Source organism: Oryzias latipes, chromosome 23, assembly GCF_002234675.1.
Source record: "Oryzias latipes chromosome 23, ASM223467v1".
Classification (NCBI taxonomy): domain Eukaryota; kingdom Metazoa; phylum Chordata; class Actinopteri; order Beloniformes; family Adrianichthyidae; genus Oryzias; species Oryzias latipes.
The window spans coordinates 3,506,844-3,527,533 of NC_019881.2; the positions used below are offsets into that span (position 1 = coordinate 3,506,844).

The 20,690-nt window shown below is 39.5% G+C and overlaps 1 protein-coding gene across 4 annotated transcripts in view; it reads right to left on the reverse strand.

The window, feature by feature from the left end:
* Positions 1–20,690, reverse strand: part of LOC101173596 (anoctamin-1) — a 200,054-nt gene that overhangs the window by 148,261 nt on the left and 31,103 nt on the right. For all 4 annotated transcript variants that reach the window (XM_020714026.2, XM_020714025.2, XM_020714024.2 and 1 more), the window contains 3 exons: positions 18,541–18,927; positions 1,506–1,604; positions 1,194–1,345 (listed from right to left, as the gene is read on the reverse strand). In XM_020714026.2, coding sequence (XP_020569685.1) covers positions 1,194–1,345; positions 1,506–1,604; positions 18,541–18,927 — 638 coding nt within the window. The remainder of the gene's footprint in view (positions 1–1,193; positions 1,346–1,505; positions 1,605–18,540; positions 18,928–20,690) is intronic.

The following is a 20,690-nucleotide window of genomic DNA, read 5'->3' on the forward strand; positions in this document are numbered from 1 at the left end:
GAATGATTAGCCCTTCTGAACATCCTTTATTATCAATAATCATGTCTGAACAGCACTTGTTTTTCTGATTTATGTTGTAAAATAAAGGTTTCTCCTCAACCAGGTGCTTTTTCATCTTCCACACTGCAGATGATTCTTGGCTTAAGCACAGCGTGCAGCAGGATTTCAGTATTGGGAATGTTAAAATGAAAAGGTTTTTCCATGAAGTTGTTGGCCTTGTGGTCATTAATTACAAGCCATAAAGCAAAATATGGTCAACTAAATGAAAAAAAATAAGGATGAGCTCAATTTACAGTGTGTGGAAAATACGTATTTAAAGTTGTTGTTTTTTCATCAAGTGGCCACCATTTGACTTCCGTGTTGTGAAAACTAGTTAATTTAACCGTTGAAAAGGAAGAAGAAAAAAGGGAAATGTTGAGTATTTAGTATGGTGGCAAGCTACAGCAATGGATGTTTAGGGACTCATGAAAATGCTAGTGCTTGGTTTTTAAACAACAAAGTACTGGTGGTTTCGTAGCCTGGTGCAGATTTCTTAAAGACCCACTCCAATGAAAATGGTGTTATTGGTGTTTTTCACAACTTCTTGTGGCATTTTTTTGATGATAGAAGACATATAAATAGGAAAATTAAACTCAAAATTGCATTTGTGACTAAATGCTGCTTGAAAAAGAGGGCATTTGTGATGTAGAAAACACACTGGGTGAGCCACAAGCTCCCTGCTCCACGTTCTTAGCATCAACAGTGTCGCCCACAACTCGGAGCAAATTAAAAGACCACTGGGAGCGCTTAGGAAATAGATCAAAAGATGATCGGTGTGGGACTTTCAACACATCATTGTTATTCATTTCTTTTTGATTCTTGTGGAAGTTCTTGTTTAGCTCCTACCTATAACCCAACGAGATTGTCCACGTAAGTCTAACCCTCCATCAGATTCACCTAAAGGAGAATCTGCTGCAATCATAAATCCTGCTGCCTTGAATAATGACGAGCTGTCTGAAAGTGCTCTGCTTCCTAACAGAATGGAGAGCATCTCTGGATGTGTGGGTGGCACCATGTTGCAGTGATCTGCCTGCACGCTTTGCTCTGCAAACACATGTATATTTGCTTAATGGTCAAATCTACATTTTAGATGCTGTATCTGCCATGTGATGGTAAAGTCTGCACACAAGCTGTCTGACAAGATCAGCTCTTACAGGTGAAGCTTGTCCCTGGAGAAGCAGTGTGACAGAAACTTGGTGCTGCCGTGGTCCTGAAGAGACACTTTGGGCTGGAAGGGCTGGTTCAGCTTCCTCCATATTGAACTCATGCTGGACCCAAACCCTCTTTCTTCCTTCAGCTCATAGCTCTAAAGTAACCATGAAAACACAGAGATGATACGTCACTTCTTAATCACAAAAAGCTCAAACCAGCCAGTAAAAAAAAAAAGAACTCACTGCCTCTGCAGAGACATGTGTGTGTCCACGGCCATAAGCGTAATTCAAATGTCTCCGCTTTTGAGATCTTACCGCCTTGGTGGGAACTCTGATCTTCAGAAACTCAGCCTCTCTGCACAGAACAGGCCAGGGCGCGTGGATCCGAGTGAAACTGGGTCCGTTGGGTTTTACCTGTAAGTGACACCAATGGAATTTTACAAACTTAACTGACAACCAAAAGGAAAGTTTTAAAAAAGGGATGTCGAGGTAACACTTTAAAATAACTAGCTGCTATAGCAAATCATTAATAAACTGCTGGCTGATAAGTTATAAATGACTCATTTAATGATAGTCAACAGTTTATTACTAATTTAGATGGCAAACAGATAACTAACTGGCTTTTAGTTAGCAAGTTATAAATGACCTATTTGTGAATCATTTATATCTGTATCCTTCTGAATTAGTAAAAGGTCATGAATAAGCTGTTAGTAAATTACTTAGTAATTACTCACAGTTGCTAATAGTTTGTTAACCATCTACTAATACCACTGAAGCTTTGTTTGACAGTAAATAGGTGGAACAAGTTTGAGGAACAGAAATTGGATGTGGTAAAAAATATCAAATGTTTGCACCTCAACCTTGTAATTTACAAAAAAAAGAACAGCCACAAGTGAAATGTTGAAGAAATCTGGGTAACGCTTTCTTTTACAGTACAGTACTTACAGTGTACTTAAGTGGCATTGACATGGTACCTATTGCGTAACTACTGGGTCCTTATAGGGTGTTTACATGGTACTTTTTATGGAATTTACTGGGTACTTACATTGTTCTTTTTTGTGTCTACTCGGTACTTACATGGTACTTGCTGTGTATTTGTGTGGTACTATTTGGTTCATACTTATGTGGTCCATACTGGGTATTTTTAATATACATACTGGGTATTTAGATGTTGTGTAAAGGTGTCTTTTGTGGTACTTACCACATGCAAGAACAAGGTAAGTACAAATAAAGTACCTTGAACTTAAGTCTGCACTCGCTGTATGTTTCGTAGTATTTACCACAGTAACTACCCCTTCAGTAAAATGAAACTGGACTGTAAAAGAAAGTCAGCCCTATTTCCACTCTATTACATGGTACTTTCAGTAGTAAATGCTGGCAGTATACAAGCAGTATACAATAAATGCAGTATAAGTATACAGGATTAGTATAATAAATAGGCTGAACTAGAACTACTAGATCTTATATAAAAAGCTTCAGAAGAAAAAAAATAAGGAACCTCCCAAGGCTTTGAATGAATTCTGTTGTTTAATCTTAATCAAAAATACTTAAAGCTCAAAGATTTAAGATATAAATCAATTTTATTTCTGCAGAACTCTGCGTTTTCCCTCAAAATCGAATGAATTTCTACTTTTTTTTAAAGCCTGATGACTTCTTATTTGTAATTTTTAGTTTTTTCAATAATCTGAGCATTTAATCTTTTTCCTCTCAGATCTAAAATTTTGACTAAATTCCTAAAGAGTCTGAGGATTTTTCTTTTCACACATTTTCTAATTCTTGCCTACTACAATGGTCCCTTATTTATCATTTCTTTATTTACCTTCTTAAATTAACATGTAATCCACCACACTGTTAGCTTTTTTTTACATGACTATAGCTGTTTTAGGGCTGTAAAACCCCTGACTACACACTTTACAGCCAATCCTGATGCAGAACACAATGAGCTTTAAAGAAAACGTTCAAAATTGCACCAAAAAGATCTGTGAAAGGTGAACCACATTAAAGAGAGACCGCTGTATTCTGACTTCCCGACCAAGGTAAAAACACTTTTCATGCAGTTTTTATTTTCTCTTTTTTTCACGTGCTAAATGGTGGAATCTTCATGACTTTAATTTACAGTTCTGATCTAAAAAAATCAGTCCCTTTCCTCCCATTTCAGGGTTAGTTGATTTTCTTTCACTGCTCGTTGCTTCTTCAGTGCAAAAACAGGACTGTTTCCCCCCTTTTTTTAAGCAAAAAGCATCTTCCAATGGGGTAAGAAAACAGTCTTTTCAAGAATTCTTATTTAAAAAAAATGAAAATGTCAGTCATGAAGACCTGTTGTCTTAAAATAAGATTCTTTTGCTATTTAAAAACGTTCTTAATACGACATTTTTTCGTGAAACAACAGTTTTTTTTACGTAGTTTTTCCAGTGTAGTAAAGCATTCCTAGTTGGATTCCACCTGGAGTTGTGCAGCTTTGCATTTTATCATTTCTCTCTAAAACTCCATTTACGGATAAAACTTTCTTGTGATTCAGAACAGGTGACTTTGTTTTTAATACACCTGAGTGCGGTCTGCCTCAGACCACAGGTTTCCTCTATATACAGCACTTTAATGCCAGCAAATCCTGACCCACTCTGATGAACCAGCTCCCCGGCATTGTTCTGCTAATTATTAAAGATAGATGTGGCCTAAAGCAAAGCCTGGAGCGGTCTGTGCCTCCGCTTTGTTGTTGCAGTTTATCGACCGACACGTTTTTGTTTCGTTTGAGAAAGAACTGTAAGCTCAGGTCTGCACTTGTAAGGTTCTTGAAACGGTAAATGGAGTGTTCTCTGCATGCATGCATCTTCTAAAGCGTGTGATCAACCCTGATGGAGATGCTCTCCAGCGTGAGTGAAAGCCTAGCCAGAAATGAAAGACAGCAGCCAGCAGGGGATGACAGCCGGGTAACCTTAGCCTTCACAGACCCCCAACAGGGGGAGGGGGCGGGAACAAAAATGAAAGTACCGCGGCCGACGATGGAAACCCGAACCTGTTTCCCATTCTCCTCTCTGGATTCCATCCCTTCTGAGATCTTTCACTCCCCCTCAGCGCCCTCCTCCCTGACAGATATTACTGTACCTGCTGCTAGACGCTGCTTCAGTGGCTGATTGACTGGCGGCGTGACTCACTGTCTTACTGCTCTTGTATTCCATTACTGCCTCTCTCACAGCTCTGTCCCACACGGGGAACCAGCGAACTTCGCCCCTCTTTGGATAAAACACCCTCATGATCGCATAATTGTAGTAAAAAGAAAAAAGTGTTTGCGTTAAATGTTTTACCTGCACCACAGTTCACTTGCACAGAAATCCAGGGGAAAAAAAAGTTTGGATTGCATAAAAGGCAGTGAGGCGTTGTTGTTTTCTGTCACCTTTCAATGAGACGTTGCGTTCACAGGCCTATATTAGGACGTGTTTTATTCTGCCATCACTGTAGCAACGGAGTCTTCCTCTGCCAGGGGAACAGCTGAAGCCGAGAAACGCTTTCACTGATCATTTTTGTTTTCTGTCTGAACCATTATGCAAGAAGCTGAAGGCCACAGCAGTTGGTGTTAAAGAGCAGTCAAAAAGACGGATAGGACTGAATTTTAGGGGGATCTTCCATTCCCTCTTTGTTTGAAGATGTGTCCAGGCTGCCAGTTCTATGGCATGGAGGAATGACAGTGACAAAGCAATTTAAAGAAGATATATATATATACATATACATATGTATACATATACATATATATATATATATATATATATATATATATATATATATATATATATATATATATATATATATATATATATATATATATATATATATATATATATATATATATATATATATATATCTTTTAATCAGGTTTCTTTTATTTAGAGATCTGATCCCACTGTGCTGGTTCAGTTGTATTATTTGTTTAATAAAAACCAAACATATACATTACAGCTGCAGGCGGCGTTGTATTGCCCCGCAGGCGCTACCCTTCCCTGCCGTATACAGCCCCCCTGCCACCCAGGTAAGCACTGCATGTGACGAGTTCATTTAAAAAAAAACAATTTTTCAAAATAGCAGCTTTTCTGTTGGTTTTATCTCCATGGCAACCATATCATTTTTTTGGTTGTTTGGAGGTGATAAACACGTCTACGTCATTTTTAGAAGAATCAGCAAAAGTACATTTTTAGATTTTCTTGGCCACTGAGGTTCGTGGTAACCCACATTCCTAACATGTTCAAATTGTTTGGTTCAGCTTCATGTTTTACATTTCCACAATTTTCTAGTTCAATATCTGTGAGCAACAGGGAAACGTTTTTGAGCTTGCCATGGTCTAAATTGGTTGGTCAAAATTTTAAAAATTTTAAAACGAAAAGTTTCCACCCCCCCCAAGTAGCTTCCCAATGATGCTTGAGGAGTTTGGAGGCAATAGATAATAGATCGAAATCCCTTGAAGGAGTTTAGTTCTGTAGAAGGAAGTAAAGGGGATTTTTATGGGGGTGAAATTCAAGACGGTGGCCTCTTCCTGAGATCATAGGTCAACGAAATTTCAGTCATGGTTGTTTTTTTCTTCATGTTCACACAGATTTATTTGAAGGAATAGTTACTCACAGCAAACTAACTTGTGGACTGCTCTCTGTAATTGCAAATGTTCATTTAATTTCAGGTGCTTGACTTTAAACAAGTGACAACAATAAAACAGATGTAATCCATCCCACACAAACAGCCGGCGCAAAGACAGACGGATCGCTTCATTTCATCCCAATAAACATTTACTGGTTAGTTATGATTAGAAGCGGTAAATATTGTTTGTAAAATGTGACCTGAAAAAATGTAAAATGGAGTTTTTTTAACTGTTAACCACTTGATTGGTTTAAACCTGGCTCTGTGTTGTGAACGTAATTAAACCCTGGCTCCAACAGACTGATTAACAACATTTTTGGATAGCTGAGTTCAATTTGCTATCCCATATCCACCTCTGATTACTAGACCTGTTATAATGGAGACGTCATTGTAATTAGTCTATCTGTCTGGCTAAGGGAAGAATATCGATCTAACTTTAGAGAACCTCTGTGAGAAACATGCGATGGAAAAAAACCTGCAAAAATGCAAAGCCTCCCCCCCTTCCAACAACTTCTAAAAGAGGTTTATGGCCTTGAATGCCTTTTCACACTAGAAATAGACCGTTAAATTTAAACAATGCTGCAAAATAGTAAAACCAGAATTCCAGTTTTAATTCTAATTATTTCAGTGGAATAAAGGAAGAAGGGGTAAAGATTTATGAATGTTGGGATGTATAAAGCTTATGTTCTTTCAAAATAAATTACCTTTATCAATAGGCCTGCACAATAAATCAAAGATTTAATGTCATCGCGATATCAGCCTCTTTCATTTCGCCATAGATGACGTAAACTTTGATAAATGGTTACCGTGGATGTTAACACAGATGCTAAAACAATCTCATGGTAGCTTCAGGTAATGAATCAAATAAGAGCTCTTTACACATCTGACCAATCAAATGGAGCCATTTTATGGTAGATGCCCGCCTCTTATGCTAGATAGATAGATAGATAGATAGATAGATAGATAGATAGATAGATAGATAGATAGATAGATAGATAGATAGATAGATAGATAGATAGATAGATAGATAGATAGATAGATAGATAGATAGATAGATAGATAGATAGATAGATAGATAGATAGATAGATAGATAGATAGATAGATAGATAGATAGATAGATAGATAGATAGATAGATAGATAGATAGATAGATAGATAGATAGATAGATGTCCATTGTTCTGCCACCTCCTCCACTGAGACCAGCTTCTTTCCTTCTTTATGACTTAAAGAAGGAAGTGGAGCGTTACATTCAACCACATTTCCTGAACCAATAACTTAGTTCGTCACATACTCAGAAAATAACAAATTATGCTCATCCGGCTCCACATTTGATGGAAAAAAATTGTACGAACTGCTTTTTATAATCATGGGGCCCAAAATTACAAAACGGCCAAGTAATAATTTATGCTCTTAGATTACTTTCCTTATTTTAGGACCCATCTTCCTCCTCAGTTTCCATCCTCTGCTTAATCATCATTCATCTCTTTCAACCTCCTAATCCTCGCTTCTCATCATTTCTTCTTTTTTTTCCAATCACTCTATCAAAAAGTGGATATAAATACCTATTTGCCTGGAGAAGGTTAATTAGCAGCAGGATTTCCAATTATCTCTTAATCTCAGTGGGGGGGGGGGGGGTAACTAGGCCACAGCAAGGAAAATCTGGGTGGGAGTGATGAGGGGAGGTTAGGAGGGTGATCAGAAAGTGAAGGGAACTCTAAAGGTGAGTGGAGGAAAATTTTGGTGAAGCTCTCATACTTCCTGTCCAATAACGCGTCCATCGTTATTAGCTTTCTAGTAGGTTCTTTGTAACTATAACACCTGGCCTGATTAGGTGAGGTGCACAAAAATCAAACCATTTTATTGGAGGCACGCCTCTGAGACATCCGATGAAGCAGCATATGTCTCTTCTAAATTCAAAGGCCCACTCTGATCATCTTTTGATTTATTTTCAAAGCTTTCCCAGTGGTCTTTGACTTGTGATTATGCTGTTTTTAGCCAAAATCCAAAAACTTTGGCTAAAAAAATATTCACCTCTGAGTTGTGGGCGGGACCCTTGGCACAAAAAACAACCCTGTTCCCCCCCTTACCTTACCCGCTGCTGAGAGCTCTCTGTTTAGGCACTCCTCTGCACCCCAACCTGACATTAGCGGTACAAAAAAATGGCGGGCAATATTGGAGCCACCCAGCCTCACATTTTTATCAAGCTGTCAGCTCGGATGTGGAAAACAAAGGCGTACATGGAGCTCATTTACTGCTTGACGACCGTAGTCGTCAGCACAGGGGAGCCGCTCCAGGGACAGGCAGCTCGCCTGGTTCTGACCCGCTCCTGGTTCCGACCTGCTCACAAAAATACAACAGCTGGTGGACAGACGACCTGGAGCGGTTCCGCATGACGAGGCTTTGATTCACTTCTCATTAAACATGTACTGTCTTTTTAGAAGAACTGTCCATCCCATAATAGACCCCGGTCTGCAGACACGCCCCCTCCGCACGTTCACGCTTCACTCTCGCACATCCCGACGGTGTTAAAGGCACCACGACAATCTTAGAACATAATAGTTATTTGACAAAACCACAGAGAGCCGCGGCATCTAGATCAGGTAAACGTATCAAATACATTCTTCCCAAAACCTTCATTGTTTTCCACTTTTCTGCTGCAAACGGTTGGAAGACATTCAAAAACTTTCCTCATTGACCTGTCTTTTTGTTCAGACAGAAACCTCACCAGGTCATTATCAATACTTGTTCCTGCTATAGAAGCTAACTGCTGTTTACTATGTGTCTGTACAGCTGTTCGGTGGTTTTTATCTGTTTCAGCCTCTTGGTCCATAAGAACTTGTTCTTAAACATTTTTAGAGGAAGCAACATCGGACGGATGAATTCATACATATGAACACGCAGCCATGAGTATTTCTGCACACTGAGATGTGTCTGGAAAGACTGTGAATATTTGTCACTTTTTACAAACACGAAACTGCAAGGAAATATGCAAATGAGTAACACCACTTGGAAACACACTTTTGAGTCACCCTGCATTAGAATTGAACCAGTGATGCACAAACTCAAGGCGAGATCCCAAACCAAAACCAATGTGTTATTGGGAAACCAGATCATGGTGGTTGCCTCAAATCAATCATAATTGAGTTTCCTGCACATGGATCCATACAAAAATGATTTATAATATTTGCACTTTGAGAGCAATGAAAAATCTAAACACTGGAAACTAAATAAAAAGATCTAAACGTTTCGTTTACCTGAATTATACCTGATGGAAAAACACAAACATTTCAATCACACTGCATTGTGAAACCTTAATTTGTGGACTAATGTTTAAAGTTTTATAATTAGCACATTTGACAAATGATTAAACCAACATGCTATACTTTTGGAGTATAAACTGATCTTTTGAGGACCAGCAGGGACATCAATAGAGGAAGTCATCCACCCAGGAAACCGAAAAGGAAAATGATTTTCGTCATTTGATCAAAGGGGAACACTCAATGAGCGAAAGGCTTTTTCTTCCAAACAGTTCTTATAGCTGCTTATAGTATGACCAGAGTGCGTTGCCATAGAAACATGGCTTCCTGAACTGTGATGCACCCATCATACATGCTTGAAGTTAAATTTATCCCATTTACTGGTATGGATTGATAGGATTTTTTTTTTTTTTTATGGAGAAACAGCACAGACTTGACTTTTCCACTTCTTGAATGGAAGCTGTTGCTCTGATTTAATTAAAAGAGACCCCATGTTCCTAGGAGACCAGAGGTCAGCTCATTAACCCTGATGCAGAGTCAAACAAGTGGAGTCACCGCGGTAATTCATGGAACTAATTAATCTGCAGTCAAATAGGTTGAATGCAAACAGGTCACTCAAGCCCAACAGTTTTTTCCAAATATGAGATGGTCCTATAGATTTATACACAGTTCATGTTCTTTCCAGCATCTGCCTTTGACCATGTTCCAGGTAGGGCTGTCACGAGGATCCGAATACTCCAATATTCGCAACCTGTTCACAAAAATAAATGTGACCTGCAAGTTCGCTGATTCCCGGTCTTAATAAATTAGGCCTGCACAATATACCGCAAATTTATCGTTATCGCGACATTAAGCTGTGCAATATGCATACCGCAAAAGACGGCGAAAATCGCAATAAATGGTTACCTTAAATGTGCTAAAACAATCTCATGGCAGCTTGAAATATTGAACAAATGAAATAAATCCCTTTATGCATTTAACCAATCGGAAGGACCCGTTTACGTTGTTGATCAATCATATGAGCCCTTTTATGTTTGATGTTTGACTCCTACGTCGACGAATGTCAATTGGAGTATAATTTTTAAACTGTTGCAGTGAAAAGGAAATGATGTTTTTGGTTGTTTTGCTATTTGTTTATATACCGCGAATTATATCGTTATCGCAATATTAAACACCAATATCGCATATCGCGAGTTTTCCTCATATCGTGCAGCCCTATAATAAATAAAGTCAAGTAAAGTTAAGTACACTAAACATATGTGCTACTGTCCTTGTTGTGATACTGTGGGCGTGCCCTCCTCTACTGCCTGAGCCACACCTGCACCTCCATCTGATCACACACCTGCACCTTCTCCTGATCACACACCTGCACCTCCTCCTGATCACACACCTGCACCTCCTCCTCATCACACACCTGCACCTCCTCCTGATCACACACCTGCACCTCCTCCTGATCACACACCTGCACCTCCTCCTGATCACACACCTGCACCTCCTCCTGATCACACACCTGCACCTCCTCCTGATCACACACCTGCACCTCCTCCTGATCACACACCTGCACCTCCTCCTGATCACACACCTGCACCTCCTCCTGATCACACACCTGCACCTCCTCCTGATCACACACCTGCACCTCCTCCTGATCACACACCTGCACCTCCTCCTGATCACACACCTGCTCCTCTTCTGCTCCTCATCAGCCACTCTGTGTTTTCTTCAGATGGACCTTCAGCCGACGCCAGACTTTTGTACACGTCTAGTAACAATTTTGGTCGCTTTATCGGATTTGAACGTTTTTATTATATGTTCTAATCCTCCAGGTCTCCTTAACAAGATCCTTCCTGCCGCCATAGCGGCCACCCGCCAGTTTGCTCCTCTGCCCGCCTGCCTGCAAAGCTGCCGGCCCCCCATCCTCACTCTATTGACTAGTTTAAACTAAAATGAAAGGACGTGTCTGCATTTGGATTCCACCTTCCACCATCCTGCCATAACAATAGGAAGTACATAGAATAGAATAGAATCGAATAGAATCGAATAGAATCGAATAGAATCGAATAGAATCGAATCGAATAGAATAGAATAGAATAGAATAGAATAGAATAGAATAGAATAGAATAGAATAGAATAGAATAGAATAGATTGTATTTGCTAGCAGCAGTCAAATTGAGGATAATAATCTTCAAACTAAAGTGTCAGTGAAGGTTCTCATTTTTCAAAGTAAAACTATCAACTGTTTTTAACAGATGGAAACAATGAAAACATTCTGGAAAAAAACAAGATTTTGTTTGAAATATAGTCCACAAGTTGAATAATATATATATAATGAATATGAAATGAAAAAATTGTGATCAATTGACTTCCAGCATGGTGGAAAAGCGGAACACAACTCTAAAAAGTGTGAAAGTTTTGGTTTTTTTCTACTAAAAAGGGAAAAAAGAACTGTGAGAGTTTTCTAGTCGTTCCATTTCTATTGAAGTTTTGCTGCGTCTTAATTCATTATCTTGTCGTCATATCTCAACTTGAACTGTAGTCCGCTGAACTTTGCAGATGGAAAAACTGTGGCGAACATTTTCAGGACTTGTTATTAAATGTTCCAAACCAAAGTGATGTTTGTGTTTTGTTCAGAAAACCTCTGGAGCGTGACATTCTTTAAAGTGATAAAAATACCATTATTTTCTTTCTAAATCTTTATCTGTTATGTTTTAACTCTGATCTCCTGTTCTATATAAAGGGGACTAAATACATTTTATTTTACGTTTTATACCTTCAGTAAAATGACATGTATTAAAGTAATGGAATTGGATCACCATTTTAGTATTGGTTCCCTAGTTTCAAGCCAAGCCTAAGACCTCATTAGTATTCCTTCCTGACTAAGATTTTTACCTCCGGATCTGCCTTTTCAGTGGGTCTCCTTAACCAGAACAGGACCACTTTTGGATTTTGTTTAGGATCTTTGACTCCGCCTGCGGGGGGGACCTAAGATCAGCTCATCTCCTTGTTTTCCAGCTGGTTCTTTACGTTCTGACTTTCATAACAACTTCCCTCCTGGGTTGTCGTCCTTCTGGGTCGTCCATCGGTAATTTGTGCTCAAAACAACAATTAATTGTTCTGTATTGTAAATTGTAAAAGAGTGAATACAGACTAAAGATGATATTTTCCTGATTTTAATTGCTTGGATTTGTATCCAGTTTTAACTGTCTCTATATAATTAGGAGCTTTTGAATGATGTGCAATTTGCAAAATGTCTATTTTATCTTATTTGAATATCTTGTTATCTTATTTATTTGAACATATTCCAGATGAATACAATTAAATTTGCCAAGCGTAGACACTCAACGCTGACTTGTTGTAAATAATATTTGGCATCATTATTCAATTATAAAATAGTCTCAACTTTTTGTGATCGCTCTCCAAAGAAAAGCATTACAGTCTTTATGAAAACCCTTCTGGCACGCGCCACATCCCAGCAGGTCAGCAGAAAAACGAATCCCGGTGATGCAGAACCTTTTTTATCATTTTAAAATGATCATATTTTACTATAAAATGCCATAAAATGGTACTTGATTGTGTGATTTTATTGTAATAAGTGGCCAGTGAACACCAGATACTAGCACCCCCAGTTTGCCAGCACCTCCTACAACCACATTTCCAAACACTATGATTTGGATGGTTGTAATCGTGACTTTCCCTCTTTGGTGAAAGTGTGAATCGCTCCATGTTCACATGAAACGCTTGGGAATGCAAGAATGTAATGGGGAGATTAGAATCAGACCAGATTTCAATAGAAGAGACAAAGATGTCAGTCAGCTGATCCCCCCCCCATGACCATCACGTCAACAACCGGATTAATACTAGCCTGACGACGACGTTGCCAACTGGCTGCCAGCCAACACACCCCTGTGCACACATGCAGCCACGTTTATTTGGCAAACAAGCATTAGGCAGACATGCTAACACCGCAGCACTTTAAAGACTCGCTCCAATGAAAACTGTCTTTTTGGTATGTTTAACATGTTCTTGTAGCTTTTTTGTCATGATGGACGACATATACAAAATAAATGATGATTAAAATTGCGTAGAGGGTATTTCTTTATTCAAAATGGGGGTGAATCAGGAGCAGAGCAGAGTTTGCACTCCGATCATTGACCACTGGATCCGATCGTGTTGCAAAAGCTCTCCCAATCAGGGTTTTTCTAGGACATAGTTTCTGCAGAGCAACAGGAGTTTATCAGAAATGCACCTCGGAATTGCGGGAGAAACTGTTGCAGCAGAGGACGGTAGTTTCCTATCATCCCTTTGTTCACACGGTCTCCCGCTAACTTACAGCCCCTTTCACCCCCAACCTAACATTAGCGGTACAAAAAAAAAAATGGTGATCAACATCGGAGCTATCCAGCCGTACAGTTTGGATCCAGATTCCAGTTCAGACGAGGAAAACAAAGAATCTACTTGCACATAAGCAGGGAGCTTGTGAGTTGGAGCTTTTGTAAAAAAGCATTTTGGTAACGCTTTCTTTTACAGTACAGTACTTACAGTGTACTTAAGTGATATTTACATGGTACACAAAAAAGTGCTCAGTAAGTCCCATTAAAAAGTACTATGTAAACACCCTGCAAGTATCCAGTAAATTCCATAAAAAGTACCATGTAAATACCCAGTAAGTACCCAGTAGTTACACTATAAGTACCATGTAAATACCACTTAAGTACACTGTAAGTACTGTACTGTAAAAGAAAGCGTTACCAGCATTTTTTCGTCTGCTCTTCATTCAAAATGATGTGAATATAGAAATACTCAGAAAAGGTTTTAATCTTCATTTTTATATATGTCCTCTATGATGAGAAAAGTACACAAGAACATGTTAAAAACACCATTTAATTTCATTAAGCCAAAACTGAAATCCAGAAAGGTTCAAGTTTAGGGATGTCTAAACCAGTTGTGGGCCCACGGACAGAATCCACGGGATATTTATTTTTTCAGTCTGGTCATGTGATCATCAGGTGTAATATATATGTATACATATACGGGGGATGCACAGTGGCGAAGTGCTTAGCGCTCTTGCCTCACAGCGAGAAGGCCCCAGCTCAAGTCCTGGCTGGGGGACCCAAAACAGGATCACCAATGGGAGACCTTTCTGTGTGGAGTTAGCATGTTCTCCCCATGGATGCATGGGTTTTCTCAAAAACTAGTCACTTCAGCTTCCTCCAACCAATCCATAAACATGCTTAATAGGTTAAGTGGTTATTCTTAATTGTCTCCAAGTGTGAATGGAGTGTGTGACTGTGGACCCACATGAGACTGGCGACCTGTCCAGGGTGTCCGCTGCCTTCACCCATCGGTGGCTGGGATAGGCTCCGGCAGCCCCGCAACCCCAAAAGTGACAAAAGTAGGTTTAGAAAATGAATCTATATAAATAACTATAAACGTAGATGAGATGAAATAATGCTTTATTAATGCTTGATAGGAGAAATTCATTTGCTATAATTCCTGTCCTACAACCAATCATGAGGACTGTTGCGAGAATGCCATTCCAGCCAAATGTTGATCACTAGTTAGCCAGGTCAATGTGAAAGGCTGTGTATTTCTCTGTGTAGCACTTAATCAAATGCCACGCGCTGACATGCGGACCTCCGCCTGCCAAAAGTCAGAGTGGAGCAGAGCGGCACACGGAAGGCTCCACTTAAACACAATCACAGCGAGCGCCGTTTTGGTCCAAACATAATGACCCGTTTCTGGCCAGATTAGCAGTGAATCAATGCAAAGAGGTCGGCACAACAGCTGTGTTGGCTAGAATTAAAATCTGCCCCCTCAGATCAACCCGTCAGACTCTCATTTTAGCTCCAACGCAAATGCACAGAAAGGGACCAGGGGACTTAGACCAAAATGAATGTAGATTTCAAAAGTCTAAAATCTAGACTAGAAACCGCAAAGCTGAACCAAATGTGTGTATTTATCAACGTTGGACCTAGTTTTTCCTAAATCAACGAGAGAAAACTAAAGCACGGATGATTATATAGCTTTGAGCTTCCAGGGATTCCTGGATACCAGTTTCCTAAATGGTGTCACCTCCATCGGCCGAAGAACATTTCCTCCTGGAGCTGTAAAAAACTACCCGTAACCGTACGAGCCAGAGTAAGTGTTGTAACACTAGAAGTAAACATTAGTGCTTGAACATTTCTGCTGTTGTTTCTAGATGATGTAACAAGGCTTCGTGACTCACCAGGCTTGACTTGCCTCCAGCCATTGTTGAAGTTTGCAGGCCCGGTGCTGCTTGCAACACATTGTGTTTTTTTGAGCATTCAATTTGACAGAAAATCCTTCTTTGATTTTTTTTTTACATGTATTGTCCATCTAAGAACATTTTACTGCAGTTTGAAGAACTTTTGTTCTTTATGTTCCAAAGGGTGAGCTGTTAAGTGATGCTATCAGGTTACAACCTGCAATGATCTTTGTATTATTTTAACACTTAGTGGAAAAGTTTAGAAGAAAAAGATACAATCCTTTAGGTATGTTTGAAATGGAACTTCTTTTATGAATTTGGAAAAATTCTACAAAACACTATGTCCTCTTATGACTAGAAAACCCCTACATTTGATCTGTCAGTAATATTCTGTGGTCATGGCAACGTTAAAACCGGAAAAGGGTGATGTCCAAAGCTCAGGTTTGGCTTTCTCTGTGGTTTCTCGTTGGGCAGCGTTTTTTTATGTTGTAATCAGCTATAGGGCATAAATGATGTCTATTTCCAGTTGGAAGGGACGACTTCACGCAGGATCTACCCTTTTTTAAAGAAAACCCTCAGACAAAATGGTTCACATGAACAATAGACGATGTTGATCAAGATAATGTACAGCAAAGCCTCGTTTCCACTGAACGGTACGGTCTAGTATGAGCGTTTCTATTATAAAATGGACCAATTATGCCGGACCAAATCGTACCATTTTTGGGCCCCCGTTGATTGTAGGTCCATTGGAATATGGAATAGACTCTTGAAACCTGTTTATTGGCTGAAGGTCACGACGACTCTGTCCGAAAAAAAAAAAATTATAATTCATAATCTTTTTCATGCTGTGACTCTCTCAAACAACCTTAAATCCTTTGTATCTACTAAGTGCTGAAATCCAAGCAGAAAAAAATGACCTGCTGGATGACCTCCACTGTTGTTGTGAGCATGCGACTTGACAGTAAAGATTTGAGTGGAAACACTTACCTGAACTTCCCGGACCATTCTAAACCAGATCGGACCGAACCAGACCGTACCATACCGCTCAGTGGAAACAAGGCTTATGAGTTCCTTGTTTACAAAAGCGTGGGATAAGGAGGACTTCATATTTTCGTTTTTCAAAACTAAATCATTTTGAGATTTTTTTTTTCAATATTCTTAGCCTTGTAGTACTTTTTAAGACATTTTGATTTTGGTTACAAAGTCACAAAAATAGATTTCACAGAAGGTTATTTTTCAAAAACATTTAAATGCAACTCAGGCAATTATCCTATTAGATTTTAGAAAAGTCAGGTTAGAAATCAACTGTTGAAATTCATATTTTAACCCAAATTGACCTTCAATTTTTACCATTTTTGTAAATATTGTCAGCCTCACAGCACTTTTTGAAGTCATTTTGTTACGGATCGTAGGATAGAGGGAACCTAGGAGCAGGAGGGACTAAAACCAAAAGCAGTATAAAACTCAAAAAGTAGTCACTCAGAAAATATACTACAGAACCAAAAACCTACTCCTTATTGTTGATCTGCTGTAATATCCCTTTAGGGATTGGCAAATGCCCTTCTTGGGAACCACCCTGGATTTTATCCGGACTGGGGACCGGCACATGGAGATCCAGATTTGGACCCCCTTGTGGCTGCATGGTTAGGTGTTAGTGTGAAGAGTCTTGCCTAAGGGCCCACACTGGATGAAACTCATCATGTACCCTGGAATTCAATCCCTGATTTCCTGTGTGCCAGTCCTGCACCTAACCAATTGAACTATGCAGTCAACAAAAACCTACTACTTATATACCACTAGGGGGAACCATGACACATTTTTGTATTTATTGTTATAAAGTAGTGTTTTTTCATGTTCTTCTAAAACATCTAACTATGACTGAGGCAATTATCATAGTAGATCATTAAAATGTAACATTATAAATTTGCTTAAAAAACAATGATCTTAACAAATATGTCTCCCCTAAAGACCCAGTCCAATTAAATTGTGTTTTTGGTGTTTTTAACATGTTCTTGTAGCATTTTTCTCATGATGGAGGACATATATATATATATATATAAGAAGATAAAAATCAAAACTGTGTTTCTAAGTATTTCTTTATTAAAATCAAATTAATATTAAATAGTCTCATTGGTTCAAGTTCTGTATGCATAAGGGTTTAATGTTTGTTTATGATTATGAGTAATAATTTACTTATTTACATGAGTATATGGATATGTGTATATATACATATATATATGTATTTTCCAATTAAGGTCATGACTAATTATCCTAAGTTTAATATATCTGTGTACAGATGTATATTTCTGCTGTTTGTCTTCTTTTGTTTTTTTATGTTTTGATTGCTTGAACTAAACCATTTCCAACTCCAATTTCAAATCGTGAATCAGAAGCAGACAAAAAAAATCGTATTTGAAAAAGCTTGTAGTTGTTGAAATCTCTGAGTTCCCTGCTCTGCTTCATTCTGATGCATCCACTTGCAGACAAACAGATCCATGAACGTCTGAGCTTTACTCATCTGAGCTGGCATTTGGATCACAACTGGATAGCTCCGATACTGCTCAACACCCTTTGGTAATGTTAGGTCGGGGTGTGAGGGGGTGTAAGCTAGCAGGGTAGAGTGTAAGCAAAAGGATGACGGGAAATGGGGGGGTGGCTTACTCCGCACCAACAGTCCAGCCCACAACTCAGAGGCAAATTCCTAATGAACTCCTACCGCTCTGCAGAGACCATGTGTTAGAAAACAACACAGGTTTTTTGATTTGGGATAAAAACAGCATCATCATAATTAAAACAACACTAGGATCACTTTGGAAATGGATCAAAAAAGATGATCGGAGTGGTCATCTAAGTGACTTGGAGGCTTTGACCAAATACTAAATGTTTTACAAACAAACTTTGTTGAATGGAGGGTAAGAAGAACAGACTGGAACACAATGACTTTTGTTTCTCATAAAACCCAAACTTCCAAAAAGCCAACAACACACTGCAAGCCACTTCATGAGCTTTAATAAAAGCGAATGTTTTGGTGCTGGCAACATGTTGAGTTGCTCCCACCTCCATTCTGTACCATCTGACCAGGAGTTGTATGTAGGCGCTGTCTTTAAATAGTAGGAGTTTAGGAAAATTGTATTTGAACTTTGTGTGCTTCTGACTCTGACATAATGGGAAAACGTAGCAAGAGAAGATGCCTGAAAAAAGAGAGGAAAGGAACAACATATAAGCTAGCAGGACTTTAGGAACACCAACCTCTTTTTCCCTCTCGATCTCCAGACCCGCCTCCAGCAGGTTGGCCTCAAATTCCTGTCTGATCAGGTGCATCTCTTGGTCAATGGCCTCCATGGGCTCGCTCCCTTTTGCGCTGCCAAGCTCCATGAACACCTCGCCGACGCTTGCCGCCTCCCCTCCCAGAATGTCAGCTCCTCTTCCTGTTGCTGGATCAGAGCCCTTCGTTGGAGGAAAGTTGCCATTGGAGACTACGGATAACTGGTCCTGTGAAACGGAGCCGCTGACTAGAGATCGTATGGAGCTGTGTCGACGTTGATGGAAAACCAGGACGTAGTCGACTTTCCGCTTGCCATCAAGGAAATGAAGGCCTTCGCTTCTTACTTGGGGGCTTGGAGGTGCTCCCATGACCTATTGGGAAATTAAAAGGAGATGAAAAATAGGCGGTAATAAAACAATGACTACAACAACAGGGGATGCTAATCAGAACTTTTTGGAAGACAGCACACACAGCACCTTTAAGCAGCACTGGGGTTATGTAATAGCTGTTTGAATGAACTTAAACGACTGCAGTGTCAGCACAAGCAAACACAAGTGGCTTTTGGCAGGTTCTCAAAAACAATGAAGTGAGAACCTTCAGCAGCAGAGTGGGCAGTCAGCTCACCTTTGGCTGTTTTAGTCTTTATTTAGACCGAGCGGGAAGTATAGAAGGAGACGAAACACGGAGGACGCAAAAAGGAAAAACTATACATGCACAGGCACGATGGAAGCCTTCTCACAAAATATGAAGCTGTGCAAAAAGAGGCGATTACGTGGAATAACTGCAAAACAAACTGGTCTCAAATGTCTTCATGAATAAAGGACCTCAAGGACCCATTTGCAGATAAAGAAGTATTAAACCAGTTTCACCTTTTGGTTGCTATTGCACCTTGGGTGCATGGGTATCAGAGCTATAAGGAGTAAGTTCAGAGTAAGAGGCCTTGGTGGGTGCAAATATTTTTTTCTTGTATTTAATCTGTTTTAGGAAAAAATGGTGTAACATTGAAATCTAGGAGAAATCCTGTAATACTGATAGTGTTTAAAGACTCACTCCAATTAGAAGAAACATGTCTATGAAGACTCTCATTCATCCAGGTTGGTTCCGTTGTAGTAGGTTTAACACACCAAACCAAACCAGTTCCACCTGGGTCGTTAACGGCTGAAAGAGATGACCAGTTGGAGAGGGAGTCACTGGCTGCCCAACCCCCAGCTGAGGACAAAGGACTCTAAACGACCCGAAACCATGGAGGCTAAGTTGGACAATACCATTTAGTTTCAGGTCTGACTTCTCCCCCATGAGCGCATATATGCCAGCTCTTCGACCAGCCAATTCAGAATTGACATAGCCTCTTGGATAAGAGGTGAAATGTCTTCTAACTTCAAATCCAAGCCCAGATGACATCCCCTAAACCGCCTACAAAAGACTCACTCCAATGAAAATCATGTTTTGGATATTTTTAACATGTTCATTATGCACCTTTTCTCACGATGGACTTAATATAAAAAGAAAATAACCTTAAATGTGCAATTCTGGTTATTTCTTTATTCAAATCCTTGTGAATCGGGAGCAGAAGAAAATCCTGATGGAGAAAGCTTGTAGCTGTAACTGAGGCGTTACAATTGATTGGCCTGGATCTGTACGATAGTAGGATTTGTACAACGTTAAGCACTACTTTAGATAGGTAACTAGCAGGTCTAAGTCTCGAAGTTGGGTCATGGCAACTGGACTTCAAAACTTCTTCTTTGAAACAGTTTGGTAAGCCACTTGGATGAGTAACAAAACAAGCTGTCAAGACAACATCACTTGGATGAAGAAGAACCTTCACTGACGTAAGCAGGTCTAAGGTCCAGTTCCAGGCTCGTTCATAATGGTCATCATCTGACATCAAACCTAGTTTAATTTTATCGTCCGTCGGCTTTAAAATTCAAATAACTTGAACCAAAACATTTACAACAAATACACAAAAAGACATCTTTGACCTTCCACTTAACCCTTGTGCTATGTTAGATGACCCCACCCTTACACTGACGTGTTATTCCTACCATGACAAAGGTGGATAAAGGTGGAAAGATTTCATGTAATCGATGGACACCAGTGAGGTTCACAAATCATTGAAGAAAAAAGGTTCAACACA